Here is a 20,818-nt window from a genome sequence, read left to right as displayed (position 1 = left end):
TTTAATCCCATGGCTTTGGGAACTATAACATTTCAAAAAACTTTTGACCTACCTGCTTTATCCCACTCTCTTCACGCTTTCCTCTCTTTTTATGACATTACTCCCTCTTGTTCTCCTCCCACCTTCCCTAACCTTAGTCTCTTTTGTTGGTTCAACATTCAGGTTGAATACCCACAAACTCCAGGTATTACTTAAGGCTCTCTGATAGATTCCCAACTTTTTTTTTCTCTATATTCCTACTTGGTGATCTCATTAGATTTCTATGCTGATGACTCCCAATTGTTTGTTTTTTAAAAATATGCAGTCCTAGTTTATCCCCTAAGCTTCAATTCCACATCCTGTTTCTTGCACAAGGTACTCTATCACCTAGTTTAGTGTTTTTGCATTAGCTGTGCTCCTTATCTGGAACATATTTCCATTTCCATTTCAAACTCAAAGATCTTTTTTCCCCCCTTCAAAATGCCACATGTGCAAAAATGTTTGTAACAGGTCTTTTTATGGTGACAAGAAATTGGAAATTGAGTGGATATCCATCAGTTGGGGAATTACTGAATAAATTATGGTTTATGAATGTAATTTCTATAAGAAAGGATGAGCAGGCTGATTTCAGAAAGGCTTGCAAAGACTTACATGAATTAATGCCGAGGAAAGTGAGCAGAACCAAAAGAACATTGTACATGGTAACAGCAACTTTATGTGATAACCAACTATAATAGCCTTGGCTTTTCTCAGCAATGGAGTGATCAAGAAATTCCAATAGACTTGGGATGGAAACTGCCATCCATATGCAGAAAAAGAACTAGGGAGGCTGAATGTGGATTGAAGCATACTATTTTCACCTTTTGTTTGTTTGTTTGTTTGTTTTTCCTTTCTTGTGGTTTTTCCCTTTTGTTCTGATTTTTCTTTTACAAAATGACTAATATAGAAATAGGTTTAAAATGATTGTACATGTATACCTTATATCAGATTGCTTGCTGTCTTCAGGAGAGGGAATTAAGAGAGAAACAAAATATGAAACTCAAAATCTTACAAAAATGAATGTTGAAAAACTATCTTTACATGTATTTAGAAAAATAAAAAGCTATTGAAATTTTAAAAAAATGTAAGTGATTGATATTAAAATTGATATTAAAAATATTAAAATTGATATTTAAATGATATTAAAATATTAAAACAATAGAATGACATCTCAAAAATCTAGAAGGAAGTTTCAAAGAGGAACAAGCGATCAACAGTGGTAAAGACAGCAAGGAGATCAAGAATGAGGAATGAGAAAAGGCCAATCATAGGATTTGACAATTTAACTTTGGAGACAACAATTTGAGTGGGATGATGAGATCAGAAGCCAGATTGTAAAGAGTTTTTAAAAAGAGGGGAAGAGAAGAGAAAGTGAAGTCATCTATAATAGGTTTTCGGAAATAAAAGGCAGAAAAGTTTAGCCATAAAGAGCAGAAAAGATGTAGAACAATAGTAGAGGTGAAAAGATTAAGTCAGATTTTCAAGACTGGAGAGACATAAGTATATTTGCAGGCTTGGAAAGAGCCCCTAGACAGGAAGAAATGAAAGTAATAGAGTGAGACTGATGAAGCACTACATTGGGAGAGCAGTTTAGAATGTGAAAAACTCACAGAGGTTCTCACAGGCAAAAGGAGCACTTTACTTCATGAAAAACACCCAGAGTAACAAAAAAATATCTAGTAGGGACTGAAAGTGAAGAGGCACTATTTAAAAGTCAGAGGCAAGGGAGGGAAAGAAGAAGCAAGGGTGGGGTCTAAAGAGTTAGGGAGGAGTTAGGGAGCATCCTAAGGGAGAGCAAACTTGAATGTTCTAGGGAAGCCCGATCAGGAAGAGATGGAATAACATACATTATCTGTCATAAAAGAGGCAAGAAAAAGATTTTACAGAAGAGGGAGAGGAGAGAAGAAGTGAATAAACCTCGTTCTCATCTGAATTGGCCAAAGAGAAAATAACATATATATTTAATATGGGTATAGAAATCTATCTTACGCTATAGGAAAGGGGAGGACAGTAGTCAGAAGCAAAACACTTTTGAGAAGAAGCAGGGTGAAAGGAGAGAGAAGATAAATAGGGGAAAATACAGTTAGCAATAGTAATTGTGAAAAGAATTTTGAAACAAGTTTCTCTGATAAAGGCCTTATTTCTCAAATATGTGGGGAATTGAGTCTAATATATAAAAAATAAGAGCCCTTTCTCAATTGACAAATGATTTAAAGATATTAAGAGTTTTCAGACAAAGCAGTCAAGCTATTTGTAGCCATATAAAAAAATACTCTAACTCACTATTGATTAGAAAAGTGCAAATTAAAACAATTCTGAAGTATTATCTCATATCTGTTAGAATAGCTAATGACCCAGAAAAGAAAAATGATAAAAATTGGAGGGAATGTAGGAAAAACAAGACATTAATGCATTACTGATGGAATTGTGAACTGACTCAACCATTCTGTAATGCAATTTGCAATTATGTCTAAAAGGCTATAAAATCATGCATAACCTTTGATCTAACAATACCACTACTAGGCATGTATCCCAAAAGAGATTTTTTAAAAAGGAAAAGGACTTATATGTACAGAAATATTTATAGCAGCTCTTTTCTTATGGCAAAGACTTGGAAATTAAGAAGATACCCATCAAATGGAGAATAAATAAATTCTGGTATGTGATTATGATGTACTACTATTGTTTTATAAGAAATGATGAGCAGGATGGCCTCAGAAAAAATAAAAAGTCCTCCAAGAGCTTACATAAAGTGAAATGTACTATATACAAAGCATAGCAATGTTGTGGGATGATCAACTGTGAATGACTTTGCTATTCTCAACAAATTCAAGACTTCTTTTGAAGAATTTATGATGAAAAATGCTAACTATACCCAGAGAAAGAATTGACTGTGTCTGAATACAGATTGAAGCATACTTTTCTTTTTTTTTACTTCATTTTTCTTCAAGTTTTTTTTTTTTTTTTTTTTGGCAGGGGCAGGGTGGGAGATGTTTTCTTTTCTTTTCTTTTTTTTTTTTTTCTTTTGCAGCACAACTTATAGAAATACTCTGGATAACATCACAAGTCCCTTCTCAATGGAGGGGAGGAAAAGTGAAGAAGGAGAGAATCTGTAACTCAAAGTTTTAAAAACAAATGTTAAAAATTGTTTACGGCAGCCCTTTCTGTAGTGGCAAGAAACTGGGAATTGAATGGATGCCCATCAATTGGAGAATGGCTGAATAAATTATGGCATATGAATGTTATGGAATATTGTTCTGTAAGAAACCACCAGCAGGATGATTTCAGAGATGCCTGGAGAGACTTATATGAACTGATGCTAAGTGAAATGAGCAGGAAATCATTATACATGGCAACAGCAAGACTATACGATGATGGATTCTGATGGACATGACTCTCTTCAACAATGAGATGATTCAAAACAGTTCCAATTGTTCAGTGATAAAGAAAGCCATATGCACTCAGAGAGAGGATTGTGGGAACTGAGTGTGGACCACAACATAGCATTTTCATTCTTTTTGTTGTTGTATGCTTGCATTTTGTTTTCTGTTTTTTTTTTCCTTCTTAATCTGATTTTTCTTGTGCAGCAAGATAACTGTAGAAATATATATACATATATTGGATTTAACATATATTTTAACATATTTAACATGTACTGGATTACCTGCCACCTAGGGGAGGGGTTGAAGGGAAGGAGGGGAAGTTTTGGAAGAGAAGATTTTGCCAGGCTCAGTGTTGAAAAATTACCCATGCATATGTTACATATGCATATATAAATAAAAAGCTTTAATAAAATTTTAAAAGAAACTGTTTTACATTTAACTGGGAAAAATAAAATACCACATTCTAATAAAAAAGGACATATAGGAAGGTCAATAGTAGTACACTGGGTGGATTCTTTGTCGAAAAAAAAAAAATACAGATGAATTACAAAGATGAGAACAATAAATTAATTATCATTTTATAATTGAGCCCATTGTGTAATTAATCCTATTCTATAGTTCTGCCCCATTTTGTAAGATTGCTCAGGAACATTTCTTTGTCTCTTTTTCTACAAACTAAATTCAGAAGTTCAGTTCTCTTGCTAATCACTGTTCTATTCTTGCCTCAAGGAAATCTGCTGTCCTAGACGGATGCAGGTAGACATTAGGGAATCTGGTTCCCTATTTTTAAACTTGCAAGTGGGCTTAGTGTATATTTCTTAATCAAAGGAGTTTAGCTACTTCTCTGAGTTAGTGAACTTTCACAACTTCAGCTCCTGAAAAACTGCAAGATATCTATTTGTTACCTCGAAGGCCTACAAACTGAACTGGTACACTTCTACAAAATACACTGCTGGGTCTTTGCCTATCCTTTCACAATTAAAGAGAACCTTATCCTGGTCCACTATCAATGGCCTCAGGATACAGCTAGGTCTCATAAATCAACAGAGCAGTCCTCTAAGAAAGAGCAGGGGGCTGCTTGGCCCACTCTTCTTATTGTAACCCATTCTGTTGTCTTCAACCCCAAGATGCTTCCAACCCTATAATCAAATATATTATTTTCCTCATTTACCCTGTTCTGTTCTTTGCTCTATGCCTATAACAAGATGCTGTGCCCTTCTTCTCTGGATCTTTTGGCCTGAGGTAGCTATTTCATCCACTTCATTAATAAGTTTGTGCTCTGCTAATAAACCAGTAAAAGTGTGAACCTCTGTATCTCAGTTTACTTTTAATAAATTTTATTGAGAGAAACTGGTGGCAGCAATGAAACTGGAGGAAAGAGGCTCATCCTCCTTAAGCCCTCTGGGGAAGCCATTCGCCCACCCTTTTTTTGAGGGAGGCACTCCTTTGGTGAAATTTTTTCACCTGAAAGGAAGGCTTTTCTTGAAAACTTCTTCCTTTTTCCCTAAAAAGGGAGAGATCTGGCTCTCCCCTCAACCTCAAATTCCATAGCTTTAACTCTAAGGTTAAGGTAGATTAATAATTAATAACAATAATAACTGTTGAGAAAAGTTGCAGCCTTTTGTTAGTTTATATCTTGTAAGTTTATGATCACATTGTGGTCAATGTGATAATTTGGAAATAACTGATAAGAGATTGGGGTGGGATGGGGAAAGGGAGGGGTGTTACAAATCTTTCCTCAGGGAAATTTTTTTTTTTATTCCCCACAAATCAGAGTACAGGGGGAAAGTATAAAACTTTGATTTTTCAAGACTTAAGGAATTTAGAACCTCATAGCAAAGCTTTGGGAAAGTTTTTTGGTTCCCCAAAGACAGCCCTTAGAAGAAGGCCCAAAACCTTGGAGAATTCAAGCCATGGAGAATTTTTCATTCTCCAAGGAAAGCTCCTGGATATCTAGGGAAGGATTTTCTTCCTTCAAAGACAAGCTCTCAGCTTTTATCAGGGAAAACTGAGAATGGAGTGCAATGAAAACATACTGAGAAAAGTCGAAGACTCCGCCTGACAAGAGATCTTTAACATACATTAATTTCTTAGGCGCTCCATGTCTTTGTGTCTCTGTGCATTTATAGCATGATATTTGGAACCATCTAGCAAACCAATTGAGAATAGAAACCTGTTTGCTCTTAGTCCCATATTTGTTAGTATGTGCTTCTGTGTGGCTTTTAAATACATGCTCTAGCACAGAGCCAGAAGGTGTTTTAAAACAGTTCAATCTGCTAGGAGAGGCATATTTCATAAATTTCTAGGGAAAGATAAGGAACAAGCTATGTCTCTTTTGTCATATTATTTGTTTAAAAGTCAATCTAGCTCTTTTCCTGAAGAGTAAGAGTAAAGTAAAAACTTTTCTTGAGAAAAAAATCTTTCTCTTTTTTAATAGGCCATGTGAGAAGACACATAAGAAACACAGACAAGGAAAGCAGGATATTTTCCCCAATTTACAGCAATGCCATCATAAATTAATTAAAAGTTGAATTTGTGACTAAAATGTAAGTTCTCTACTGTGAAAATGTGGTTTGAATGTTTTTTACAAAAGCTAAAATATTTTAGCAAATTTCAGACTAACATTTTGTTTAAAAGGAAATTAATAACTGTGAATGGTAAATGAATCCTTTATCACTCTTCCTCTAAAAAGTGTCAGTTTTTTACAACTCATAGCTAAGAGAGCTAGGTCATTTTAGTGATTAGAAAGAAGCAGATTTGAAAACTACACTGAGGTTTAGAAGTGAAAAAAAAAAAGTTGCAGCTTTCATTTAAATAGTGGTACTTAGGAACTACCTAGTATTAATTCTTAACTGGTTCTGTTCTAGGTGGTACAAAAAGAGTATAAACAAATTTAAGAGGATCACCATAGATATATATGAAAGCTACTCAACATCACAAGGCTTCAGAGCAAAGAAGGGGAAATCAGTTTGGAATAAATTTCAAAGCAAGTTTACAATTTGAATTTTTAAGAAGTATCTTACTTTTTGTACACAAAAAAAAAGTTTACTTAAGAACAACTTGATTGAAAGTGAAATTCAATTTGAAAAAATACTTTGTGTTATTTCTGTAGATAATATAACAGAATTTAATTGTTATTCGAATAGACCAGGCTTAAATAAGTTGTTAAAGAATTTTATAATTGCTAAGAACATCTTAATGGAAGTTTGCAGCTATGCAGCCAGGATTAGGACTAGGACTAAGATATTCCCTTCTGGACAGTGAGGGAAAGATGAGATGCTTTCATGTCTTGAGAGAATAACAGAACTGAGAATAATTAGCAAAAATTCAACAAAATTTGTTATAGATAAATTAATGGCAAAGTCACCTGAGTTGAAATAAACCATGTAATTCAGAGACCATAAAAGTTTACTAAATCAGTGGTTTTGTTTAAAAATATGTGCTAAAATTATAAAGGAGAAATTCAGTGACAAGAAGAGTAATTCTATAGATAGCATGAGATACAACAGAATAATAGAAAATTTTGAACTGAACAAGTAAAAGAAAGTTTAGGAAAAGAATATGAAAAAAAATTTTTAAAGTGTGGTTTTCAAGATCACGGGAGTGATCAGTAAAAGAAAGAAGAAAGTTTCAGTATATTGGAAAGAAAAGTTTGAGAGAGGTTTTTGGTTTCTTTGAAATAAGAATGAGAAAGTTTAGGTTTATTCTTTATGATAGAAAACTACTGCATCATATTTGCAACATGAATTATTTGAAGGTATCATATTAAAATCCTATACGTAAGACCATTAGAAGGATTTTAGTTATTGTGTGTAAAATATGAAATCTTCCTGGACCTTTAAGATGATTAGAACACAAGATTGAGACTTTTAAATCTTTGGCAGTAGTTTACCTGAAAGTAGAAGGCCTTATGATGTTTAGTGCTGGAGTATATAGCTCTTGGTGAATTTTGAGATTTTGATTTTATAATTGTAAAACAGGTTTGATGTGCTACAAGGTCTGTCCTGAAATTAAATTATAATGTGATTTAGTATTAGGACAAATTGCTGAAAGATTATGGTTCTGAAAAATGAATCTAAAATCTAGTTTCTATAAACTTTTTAGCTGTGTAGTTTTAAGTAATATCATCTGTTTAACTTAATTTGCTAATCTGTAAAGGAGATATATTTGCACCCACCTTTAAGGGTTATTGCGAGAATCACATAAATGTTTAGTACTTGATACAAGACCTGACATATGGGTAAGCACTATATAATAATCCATTATTATTATTATTTCTTTGAATGCAGTTATTCTATACTAAATTATTCAAAACTGGATTTTAAATGTGATAGTGATAAAGTGAATCTTTTTCTATGTAAAATCATTTTGAAATGCATTTGATTGATTTGATGTCACCTAGTGATTGGTTTTGTTTCATGCTTTAAATTTATGATATTGTGAATGTTACTATAGTGTTTCTAAATTTTCTTGTATTATAAATTCTGAGAAACCATTGTATAAGAAATGCTATCAAGAGGATAATAAAATTGCATCATTGGAGAACTTACTTCCCTTTGATTTGAATGCAGGAAAATTATTAAATTACTAGATGCTATAGTCATAATGTAAAACCTATAAAGCATTTATTTAGGTGTATTTTATAAAAAGAAAAATAAAAATTACTTACTTTGTGAGGGGGAAACCCTGGTAACCCTTTTTTGTAACCTTTCCCAATTGCTTAAGACCATTCCGTTTGGCAAAGTCATAAAATCTTAGCCTCATAAAAGAACTTGTGAATTGGTTTACTGAGAAAATAAGAATCCCCTCCATCATTACTAATTCCTTAACAAAGGTAGGAAAATTTATAAGTTTTTTTTTATATTATAACAGTGATTTATGTGATGCTCCATGATTATGAAAATTATGAAGTCAAAACTGGAGTAGTATATATTGAAGTTACATCTTAAAACAGCTTGGTTGTAATAGAATCCAATTTTAGGCATTAAGAAATCATAGATCTCTGTCTGGAAAACTAAATTAATCAGCTATGTTTTTCTAGGAGATTGTGTGTGTGTGTGTGTGTGTGTGTGAGAGAGAGAGAGAGAGAGAGAGAGAGAAAGAGAGAGAGAAACAGAGAGAGAGAGAGAGAAACAGAGAGAGAGAGAGAGAGACAGAGAGACAAAGAGAGACAGAGAGAGAGAAAGGGGAAAGGGGGGGATGATAAATTTTTACTGTTACTGACTTACAACAACATGAGAGTAATAATAACTATATCCAGACCTAAGCTATGATTAGTGAAGACTATGCTGTTTAGAGTAAAACCTTTTGAGACTATAAATTTTCTTTTTTGAGTTTTATTTTCAGGTATGTTTGTGCCATGGAATCAGTGTTTCACCATTCAAGAAAAATACCACCCACTCAATGGGAGTAAAATCTGTGAACTGCCACCAGTGGATATCTGTTCCTGGGGAAAAAGTAGGGATTGAGGGGAGAGAAGGGCAACCTTGGAAAAATATATTAAATATTAAACATATTAAAATACATAGGTTCTATATTAGCTTACTTGATATCTAGGGGAGGGGGATGGGAGGAAGGGAGGGAGGGAGAAAAATTTGGAACTTAAGATTTTACAAAGGTGAATATTGAAAATTACATTTGCACATATTTTTAAAATAAAAAGTTATTATACACACATACACATACACACACACACGTGTGTGTGTGTGTGTGTGTGTGTGTGAGACTTTTTTTCTTCCCTGATCACCTTGGTAAACAGACCTAATAATGGTATTGCAGAGTCAAAGGACAAACACAGTTTTATAAGTCTTGGCATATAATGTTTGGAACAGTTCACAGTTACACTAAGTGTATTTAGTTTTCCAATTGATAGAACCGTTTTGAGTCAATTTCCATACAAGAAATTTTTCCATTTGGTTAATTTCGAGCTTACCATAATAGCCTGTCACACAACTGGCTGCCTATATGACTTTTACTTGAAACCCAGCAGAAATAAGGGTGTTTTTTTTCCCCTTTTATATATATATGTTAAGTCATTCCATACCCTTAGGTTTAGGCCTAGAGGATTAGCTTTGATGCTGTTATAATCATATCCCTGCTTTTTCCTTTCATAATCAATCTCTCTAACTAGGGCAGATAAATCCATATTTTTTAATATAAAAAATCCCATTATTGCAATACTCTAGCATTTTTGTACTGTTATAGGATACAAGTACACAAGATCTTATTGTTTTTGTTTGAAATTATAGTCTTTTTTTATATTCTAAATAATTAAGTAGATATATAACTTTGTCATCTGCCCCTTAATAGTTATATATTCATGTATAAAACAAAGTTCTTAATCTCATATTTCAAAATAAGAGAATAATTAAACAATAATTCAGAAGTTTGTGGGATCAAGGTATAAATCTATTAATTAGTAAGGTTAAAGTCAGAAACATCTGTTTTGTTTTAAGGAAAAGAAGAATTTTGATGCAATAATTTTCTTAGAGGAGTGTAACTTAAGCACTCTCTTGTATTATCTCAAAGGGAAATCTAACTTTCATCAGTTTTATTATTTACTTTTAGTTTAGCACTTTATTGTAGAACGTTCACTGAAGTACAAACATGTTTTACTATTGATTTAATATACACTGCTTTCTGTATATAATTTGGAATTATGTACTTAGTATGTTTACATATTATATCCAGGTCTTTTGTTACAAAAGAAGTAAAGTTAGTATCTTTTAAGTAACTTTATTTGTATAGCTAGTGAACCTAGAAATAGAGATCATCTACTTATAAAGAATGCCATTGCCTATGTTTTCATATATAGTGTTAGATGCTTATCAGTATCTATTCCTCTTAAGGAGGAATAACCCATAAGTTTTTATACACAAATTTACATTATTTATTTGACTAGCATTAATATTGTACTTTAAAGTTTACAAACACTCTACAAATATTACCTATGTTAATATTTATAGTATTTATTGTTCAGTTGTTTTTCTATTGTCTAACTTTCTAAGACCTGGTTTAAAATTGTCTTGCAAAAATATTGCACTGGTTCATCATTTCCTTCTTCAGCACATTTGACAGATGAGGAAACTGAGGCAAACATGGTTAAGTGTCTTGGCCAGAGTTATACAGCTAGTAAGTGTCTAAGACTGGATTTGAATTCAGAAAGATAAATCTTCCTAATTTCAAGCCCAGAATTCTATCTACTATGCCATCCTTAAATGTTTTTAATATTATCAACATTAAAAATATTTGTAATTTTGTAACAAATACATTACAGATAATAACTAAGTCTTAGTTTCTTCCACTGTAAAATGAGATGGCTGTACTAGATAGCTTTTATGATTCATTCCAGCTCTAAATCTGTGATTCTCTAGTCTCTATGACATAAAATTTAATTCCTTTCATTAAGATCTCTGGTTCACTTCTTGTGAATTATTAAGATCTTCTCTTATTAATTTTCTCCTATACTGTGATTTTTACTCTATGCAGTATCTGGCAGGTGGATATATACACATATACATATATATACAATTTCCTCCCTCTCCTTTCCCTTTACCATTTAAAGCTATTTAGATTTTTAAAAAAGATTTTAAAAAAGAAAAAATTTAAAAAGTCTATCTAGATTAATTTGCCAAAACTCTTCCATTTTAATATATTTTCATTTGTCCTCATTAGATCCCCTCCATCCTTACGTAAAGAGCCCATCACTTCTTTTATCCCCAAATCCTATTTTCTGATTTAGTTTTCTTAATAAGCTATTCATATCTCAAAGGCACTCATCATTTCTGGTCTTTTAGTGAGATACAACAATGTCAACATCAACTGTACTACTAAGGTCAACTTCTTGCCTAGGACTTCACAACTCCTAGCACTAATCTTGAGATCACTTCTGATGATATCATTTGTTCTGAAGGAATCATGAGAAATGGGTACCACTTGTATTATCTACTCAGACTTGGGAAGCTTTCCTTTAAAAACTTTCTGAGTTTCAGTTTCTTCATCTATACAATGAGAGATTTAGACTAAATGGCCTCTAAAGTCTCTTTTAGCTCTAAATCTAGGATTCTATATTCTAAATAAATGTTTTGGAAAGACTGCATAGATGCCTATAGTTTAGATCAGTTCTCTATGCTGCAAATGTGTTTCATTAGAAAAGATGATGCTTCAGATGGTTCATCGCTAACCTATGTTAGGACCTTATACCTAGAGAGCTTCAAAGGTCCTCTTTCTGTCATGTTCTCCTCCCAACCCTGCCCAAAATAGAGATGAAGATTCCCCTTTGCCCCTTAAGATGTTTTACCTTTGAAATAATTGTTCCATTATTTTAAGGCACATTGCATTTAACCTATATTCCTCACATTTGCTCAATAATGTCTTTTATACCACTTCTTCCAAGGAGTCACTATTAGTAACATGCTACAGCCTTCTCATTCCCACTATGTGTATTTCTGTGTATTTCTATTGACCTTTAGGTTAATTATAATTTCAATTCTTCTGAGAACTTAGTGGTCTGTGATTCAGAGCTATATGGTATTTCTGGGGGAAGACTGGTGCTAAAGGGACGAGCTTTTGCAGCAGCCAGCAGACTGAGATCACTGACAGCATCATACAAATTTCCAAATGAATTTTAAACTGATCCCTTCTTCCTACTCAATTCTGAGCCCAGCTTACTGCTTATTTCAAATGCCAAACCAAGATTTACATTTTTTGCCCATTAATAATCTTTATTTATAACCCTTTAAAAAATACTAAAATTATTCCCTGATATACTCCCCATTACTGAATCCTCCAAAACCTAATCACTAAAGTAATCATACCAAGAAGCATATGCATTACTGTATAACCAAAATCCATGTACTCTACAGGGATCATAAGATAATAGATTCAGAGCTGGAGGAGACTTTAGAGGCCAACGAAACTAATATCTTCATTTTCCAGATGGGGAAACTAAGGCTTAAAAAGCTAAGTGACATGTTCAAGATCAACCTACTAGTAAGTGCCTGAGGCAGTATTTGACCTCAGAGTTTCCTGACTCCAAACCCCTACTTCATCAACTCTCCTCTTCTTTACACAGGGACCAACATAAGTCATTGCAATTAATGCACAGCAATTTTGTGTCATTTTCACTTATATTATTGTAGTTATCATGCATATTGTTCAACTGGCTTTTTCTCTTCACTTTGCACAAACACATATAAATCTCTCTGATTTCCTCATATTTGTCATTCCTTAGAGTACAATCCTATTCCATTTTATTTAAATGCTGCAATTTGTTTAGTCATTCCCTAGTTGATAGGGAAGTACAGTGAACAGAGTGCCAGGCCTGGAGTCAGGAAATCAGGAAGACTTCTCTTCCTAAACTCCAATCTGTCATCTGATATTTACTAGCTGTTGATCCTAGAAAAGTCACTTAATGCTGTTTGCATCAGTTTCCTCAAGTGTAAAATGAGGTGGAAAAAGAAATGACAAACCATACCAGTATCTTCACTAAGAAAACCCCAAATGAGGTTACAAAGCATCAGAAACAACTGAAAAATGATTGAACATCAATAGGTACCTTCTATCTGGGATTAATAAATCTCTAATGAATGCTTGTTAATCGGTTGACTGGTTTCCAGTTTTTGAATGTCCACAAGGATGCTAATGCTATGACAAATATTTTGTTGTATAAAGAACTGTAATTGGCCTTCTTACCTAGGAGTGGATTCTGAAGTCAAAAGCAACTGAGTTTTTTCATTTGCTTTTTTATTCTGGGGACATATAGAGATGAATCTTGCACTGCTAGGGATTTCATTGAGAAAACTGTGGCTTTCAAGGGTTCAATGTGCAATCAGATCTACAAATACGATTATTTGGTGAGTCTTGCAATTAATAAATAGGGAATCCTGGTGACATGATCAGCAAGTCTGCCCATTAATCAATTTTTCTAAGCCTCTTTATCTCTTCCTCTCACTACAAAGAATAATAATAGCAATGCTAATGTTACTAATAAGTAGCATTTCTCTAGCACTTTAAGGCTGCTTTATAAATATTGTCTCATTTGATCCTGACAATAATCCTATGTACTATTATTATACTCATTTTAAAGTTAAGAAGAATGAGGCAATTAGATGTTAAGTGAGTCCAGACTCACATAGCTAGTAAATATTTGAACTCAGGTCTTTATAACTCTAGGAATGTCACTCTCTACAATGCCCACTGAATTTCATACTGACCTTGAAGATAAGCAGAGCCAAGTTAAGAACCACAGTTTAGAGTAAGAAGACTTGGGTTTATTTTAGTTCATGTTTCTGATGCATATGAACTAAATGAACATGGCCAAGACCGTGGCCTCAATTTTCACATCTACAAAATGAGATTGCTAGATTAGTGGTCTCTAAGGTCTGTGCCAGTTCTAGATCCAAGGTCCTATCATAAAGAAACAAAACCAAAATCAAATACCACATATAAGAAATAATACAAGAAAACCATCCAGAACTTTTGATTATGGATAACAAAGCTTGGAATGACAAAATCTATAAAGAAGTGCCAGGAAAAACAAACAAACCACACTTTAAACTTCAAGATATTTAGTATTCAACAGTTTTAATGATTAGCAACAAATTTGCAAGTGGGCAGGGGCAGGGCAGGTAGGTGACACAATTAATAGAGCACCCACCCTGGAATCAGAAGGACCTAAATTCAAATCAAGCCTCAGACACTTGACACTTACTACGGTAATAGTGACCCTGGGCAAGATATCTAACCCTGATTGTTTTGGCAATAAATGAATTAATGAATGAACATATAAATAAGTAGATACACAGACTAACAGATAAGAAGATAAGTGGCCAGGAAAAAGCTCTTCAATGACAAAGGAAAAACTCTCAAATAACACAAAATTATTTTGTCTTCTTGAGAAATCTCAGAAAAGAATGTAATAATAAAAGATGGTGAATGACAAATCCAAAATGACATTCCTTGTAAACATGAACCTAATAAATAACAAAAAAAAAACAGGGAAATTCCACAAAGGGAAGATACATTTGAAATATTTCTATAAATAAAACAAGCAAATTATTTGATTTAAAACATTCCAAAAAAGAACCACTTAAGGAATATAAATAAGTACAATCATCATGAGAAGACTTAGTGAATAAGTAGCAGTGATAGGAATCTACCATCTTCAAATTCATTGTTCAAATTTCAACACACCAACACACCATGTCTGATCAGTCAATCACATCTCATCCTCTGACTTGGCTCTTTAGGCCTATCCTTTCATTAAATCTTTGTAGAGATAAATCCCACATAAAGCCAAACTTTCAAAATATACATAATTAATTTCACTATTATTTATTTCAGGTCTTCTTCAAACAGTAAGGCCCTCCCTAAATCACTTATTTATGATTCACATAAAATTTTTTTTTCAGAAATAAATCTCATCAACCAATTAATTAGCTCTCATTTCTCTGAAGCACCTTTTTTATTTGTGATGTAGTAACAGCATTGAAATTGGAACCAGAAAGTGTTGGGTTTAAGCCCTGTGACCTTTGGAAGTCAATCTCTAAACCCAGGCTCAAAATCTCAACTTTTCACATTATTTCTTATTACCCATATCCAATCAATAGTCAAGCCCGGTTGATTTTATCTTCCCATCTTTTATATACAACTTCTTTCCACTGACACTGTATCACCTTGAGGCAGGGACCCATTAAACTTAAGCCTTAAAACTATTGCAATAGCCTTCAGGTCTGCTTCAAGTCTCCCATTCCAATCTATCTTCTGCTCAGCTGCCAAACTGAGTTCCCTAAAACAAAGGTCAACCAAAATGACTTCCTATCACCTCCAGAATCAAATATAAAATCTTCTCTTGGGTTTTTAAAGTTCTGCATTAATTTAGCCCCTTCCTATATTTTCTGTCTTCTTATCCCCTCCACACAGTCTGAGATGCAGTGACAGTGGTCTCCAAGCTTACTGTTCCTCCCACACTACACTCCATTTTGATTCTACTTGTCTTTTCAGTGGCTGTCATCCATGCCTGGAATAATCTACTTCCTTAGCTTCCTCTCCCAGCTTTTCTTAAATCTCAACTAAAATCCAGCTTTTTTACAAGAAGCTTTTCCTGATTTACCTTTAATACTAGCATTATCCCACTGAGATTTTCCCAATAATAATTTCTCTTTATCCTGTCTTATCCTGTCTATATTGCAAATATGCAGCATGTCTCCCTTTATTAGACTGTGAATTCCTTGGGAATTGAGACTAGTTTTTGCCTTTCTTTGTATCCTTACCTCTCACTACAGTACCAGGCTCATGATAGGAGCTCACAGGAGAAGGTCAACAAACAAAGGTTGACACCTTTATTTAACTTCCTTATGCTTCAGTTTCTAATGAATAAAATTAGGGAGGTTGGTTTGAAAATTCTCAACATATGCTTCTATTTATTACTATCCTATTTATTTTAATCAACATTATTTTTAAAATTCATTCAAACTCAATAAAACAAAGCTTCTGCCAAAACTACAGAAGTAATAGTTTTAATTAGCTTTTGGATATTTAAAAAAAAAAAAAAAAAAAAAAAAAAAGATACTTCCCAAATTTTAAGCAACCTTAAAACTACTTCCTGAAAAATTTCAGACAAGGTTTTTTAATGCAGAAATTGTGATTTTTGTAAATGTAGAGAATACTAGTGTGGAAACTCACTCCACTGAGACATCACATGTATCTCAGCATCTCATGTAATTTGTTGTTTTTTATCCTTTGTTCTCAAAGAGGATCAATGACATCATGAAGGTGGTGTCTTGACTTGTACTTGGACTGGATTATGAGTGGGGCAGAGCTACACAAAGTCCTCAGCCTCACTCTATGCTCCAGACTCACTGTCTTAACCAAGAGGGTTAAGAACTTTGGTTATAATCCTATAGCTAACATGTGTCAAAGAGAGGTCTTGAATTCAGGTCTTTGTGACAACAAGAACAATCCTGGAGCCTACTTCTTCAGATAATTTGGTAAAGTACTTTCATAAAATTTAAATTTTTTTAACGTGTAAAAGATATTTCAAAATATGACGAAGTCAAAAACATGAATCTAATGATTATCAAAATGTACTTTAAATGTTTTTGGTTTCTTCACTGGTTGGATTTCACTTTGGGAAATGTGTGTCTTTTGTCTCTATTAAAGAGAGATGGAATGGGTTCAAAAAGCAAGTTGGCAAGTGAGATCAATTCATACTAAATTATATTTATTTCACAATCTCTATGACTTCTCTTTAACCTGCTTAAACAGATGTTTTTAAATATTTTTATTTTTCCAGAGGACCTATTATAGAAAATATGAAACTGATGTGCCCAGGGATCTGCTTTCAATTTCAAAGACACACTTCCTCAGTTCAGAGATGTCAACAAAAAAATTTTTGCATGGTTTAAGAAACGGAAACTGACTGTGAATTTCACCGACAACACAGGCTGAACATCTTAGACAACTAAATACCTCAAAGTTTCTAAGGACTCCGACCTATTGGCTGAAAAGCATAGGTGGTTCTCCACTTAAAGTTTCTATTCTCTACTGCCATCCAAGCTCTAGTTCTTCCTGTTTAACTGACTGGCTTCCTTCCAAATTGAGTAAGGAAATTTTGTGGAGGCCTGCCTGGATGCTTCCCATTTGTTGGAATGGGAATTTCTGGGCAAACAGGAGTGTACAATAAATCACCAAAAAGTTTTAAGAGCTAGAAATGATATTATCATTTAATTCAACCCCGAATCTGGGTGATCAGAAGCCATACTGCTGAAGTTCACACGATGCAAAAACTGATTCTCAGGGATGATTTACACAATGAATCTGGTGAACACTGCCCCCATTCCAAAGTTAAAAGGAAAAAAATGAGGTTTCCGGGACCTGGACAGGAATGAAAACTATTGGGTTAGAAACCGGCTTGCCCCAACCACAGATTGTCATCTGGGGTCCGGAAGACAGGTATCCATCAGTTCTGCACTGCTTGGCCACGGACCAAAGACAGCTCTTGGGAGATGTAGGAAGGAAGCTTCCCTGAGAAAAGGTTTCTGGAACCCAGGCCTTCAAAATTCTGACACACCCATATATGAAACTTAATAGACGAGACAACACACGTGGCAAGATGAGTCTAGGCTTTTGAGACAGAAGGGAAACACAAAATACCGGCTGGTGAGAAATGCTACATACAGGAAAGGGGCTGAGAGGCCGTTTAAGCTGGGGAGTGTGGCTGCAGGTTGGGAAGGAAAGACAGAGGAGGTTAAAAAAAAAAGAGCTGCACCCCACCCGGGTCAGGTGTTCCAATACACCTGGCTGGGGTCACTTACATAAGGGAAATTGGCAAGGTGGGGAAGGCGGGAAAGAACTAAGCCAGACCAGCCCGCCTCCAGAAATCTCCGTGTCAGGGGTTGGGCTTCCACTGGAAGAGCAAATTTCCCTCCCACGGAAGGGGCAGGCGCACAACTGCTAAGATGTCCTTGCGCGCAGGGCAGGGAGAAGGAAGCATGGACAGAAAAGAGCGGGCGAACGAGCAAGGCTGCGCGGTTACCTGATAGTGCCGCCACCTCCTCCCCTTGCGCCAGGCCCACGAGGAGGAAGGCCAGCGGCTGAAGCCAGAAGAGCCGCAGCCACTGGCCTAGAGAAGGCAGCGGCTGCGGCTTGGAAGGCCGCCGCATCCTGCGCCCGGTCGCGCAGCGCAGTGGGACCGCCCCCTCCTCCGGCCCCTTTTCAGCCCCAAACTTGCATTTTGCTTCCGCCGCCGCTGTCGCCGCCTAGCAACTACCCCTATGTGGTGCTGCGGAAGTGGAGACGAGAAGGGACAGGAATGGCTGGGGAGGGGGCTGCTGAGTGAGCCCGAGGGGAGACTGCAGCGCTGGTCCGCCCCTCCCTAGCCGCGCCCAGCCACGGCTGCTGTGGTAGTTGTTGCCGTAGCGGGCTTTTTACCTCCCCTTTCGGGTCTCTGCGCCGCCTTCCCGTGGCCCGAGGCTTTTCTGGCGGCTGAGACCCTGCAGCATCCCCAGGAGGGATCCGGCTGCGGGCCTTAGGCCCAGAGTTAGGCTGGACCGGAACTGGTGCCCCAGCAAGCGACGCTGCCCCTTGAGCTCGCGGGCCGAAGCAGTGCCTGGAGGCGGCTCCGAGAACCTCCACTACTGTTGTAGTCTGCGTGAGAGCCTTTAGTGACTCCCTTTAGAGAGCCAGTCCGCTTCTCCACCAGCGGTTCTCACCTGCCCGTAATCCCCAAGGTTGAAATGGGCTAATGGGGCTATGAACAGCCTGGCACCTGGTGGAAACCTATTTCCACTTTTTAGGAAGTGCGGCTTTTGTGTTTTGTCCTTCCCTTTTCCTCATTAAAACCCTCATACCGTTTTTGTTTTGTTTTGTTTTGTTCTACTGCTATACCTCCACATGAGATCATATATTTGTATTGAAGAGAAACCTAAAACTCATCTATCAACATTTATTAAGCTATTTAGGAGTTTAATAATAATCAATCACGCACTGTAGCTTAATAAAATTAGTTAATTGATTACTACGTGCTAGGCACTATGCTAAGCGATGATACAAAAAAAGGGAAAGACATTCCCTGCCCTCAGGGTCTAGTGGAAAAGAACATGCAGGCTTCTATACAAAGCAAACTATATACAGGAAAGATAGGAATTATAAGGGCTTCGGGAAGGCTTTCTGTAGAAGGTAGGATTCTAGCTGGCATTTGAGGTCAGGGAGTTTGTCAGTGTTCGAGGCATAGGGCACAGCCAGAGAGAATGCAAGAAACAGAGATGAGAAGGTCCCAATAGTCAAAACAGCCAAGAGATCAATTCCAATAGATCTAAGAGTGATGGACTGAGATTTATGAAGACTGGCATAACACCCTCATTGAGGATTAAAAGTGAGGTGTCTTGCCCAAGGTACGCACGTGTCAAGTGTAGTGCCAGGGTTTGAACCAAGGTGCCACGATTTTGCCTTTTCTATGCTCTTTCTATTGTAACATAACTAGCTAGTTCCAGAACTGTGTGGTTTTCTTATGCAATTGTTATTCTGTGTTTATACCATCTTGAGGTGGGTACCTTTTTAGTCTAGCTATATTTACTTATATAATTTTTAGAATTAGGATATCACAGTGGAGAATGGCAAAAAGAAACAGGTGATATCTTGAAAAACAAAGTGATTTTCATGGAGGTGTGCCTAGAATGGCAGCAGAGTGGGAGGCAGCAAGGCAATGTACCAAAAAATAAGGAAAGGATATTTAAAGTGCTTGATAGTGTGCCATTCACATAGTGGATGCTTGCCTAGTAAATATTTGTCAAAGATTATGAATAGAGTAGAATGAATAGAATCATCCCACTACTCCAAAGGCTGTTAATAAAACAAATACATATATTTTAGAGAGTGTTTAAGTGTACAATATTTATTATTGCATCATCTTGGATAAGGCTTAATGCAAGAGTATTTGTTTTTTAATTAAGTTTTGAGCAATCAACTCCAAGTTTCTATACCATGAATAAACTTTTAGAAGTAATTATATTCTGTTTGTATCTTTTTCTTTCTTAGATTTATTCAACAAGCATTTACTGAAAATTTACATTAAATACATGGATAACACAAAGAAAAAACTTAGTTCTCTTCTCAAAGCACTTAGAATAGTGCTTTTCAATTGGAAATCTTTAGCATATTTTTTAAATTGTGTCAACTTTTCATGACCCCATGTGGGGTTTCCTTGGCAAAGATATTGGAGTGATTTGCTATTTTCTTTTCCAGCTCATTTGACAGTTGAAGAAACTAAGACAAGCAGGGTTAAGTGACTTGCCCAAGCTCACACAGCTAGTAAGTGTCTGAGGCCACAGTTGAACTTAGAGTTAACTGACTCCAGGTCCAGCATTATATTCACTGAGTCACATAACTGCCATGTACTTATTTAGAGTTCCATTCTCAATGGTGCTTATTTTTAGAAACCCAGTTATTTTTAAAAATGATTTTTTCCCCCTATGCTGCATGTTTGTTGATAACATGACTTTCCTCAGCTTCCTTATACAGTGTCTCTCTTCCTGTAAGCTACTGTCCTACCCAACTATCCTCTCTTCCTCACACACAGGCCTACATTTCCTGTCTTTAAGCTTTTGTACTAGCTGTCCCTCTTATCTGGAATGTCCTCCCTCCTTCTCCTGTCTCACAGAATTCCTCCTTACTTGAACTTTCAACTCAACTTGGAACAAAACTTTTCCTGATGCACTAATAGAAATACCTCCCACCATCCTCTCACCCTTAGCTACTACCATCCCTATCTTGTGTCTATATTGTATGTACTTTGTATTTATATATATATACATATATGTTGTCTCTTCGAATAGAATATAAACTACTTGAGGTTAGAGACTTCCAGGATGTTTATTTTTGCTTTGCCTGTACCTATACATAGCAGGTGCCTAATAACT

General features: G+C 35.6%; 1 protein-coding gene across 1 annotated transcript in view; it reads right to left on the bottom strand.

The window, feature by feature from the left end:
• The window catches only part of NEMP2 (nuclear envelope integral membrane protein 2), a 34,929-nt gene extending 15,693 nt beyond the window's left edge, over positions 1–19,236 (bottom strand). The window contains exon 1 of the mRNA XM_051986000.1: positions 17,938–19,236. Within this exon, the coding sequence (XP_051841960.1) occupies positions 17,938–18,064 (127 nt within the window). The 5' untranslated portion in view covers positions 18,065–19,236. The remainder of the gene's footprint in view (positions 1–17,937) is intronic.
• Positions 19,237–20,818: the final 1,582 nt, after the last annotated feature.

This window comes from Antechinus flavipes, chromosome 3 (assembly GCF_016432865.1).
Source record: "Antechinus flavipes isolate AdamAnt ecotype Samford, QLD, Australia chromosome 3, AdamAnt_v2, whole genome shotgun sequence".
Classification (NCBI taxonomy): domain Eukaryota; kingdom Metazoa; phylum Chordata; class Mammalia; order Dasyuromorphia; family Dasyuridae; genus Antechinus; species Antechinus flavipes.
Note: the sequence above shows the minus strand (reverse complement) of the source record. Positions and strands in the feature narration are given on the sequence as shown.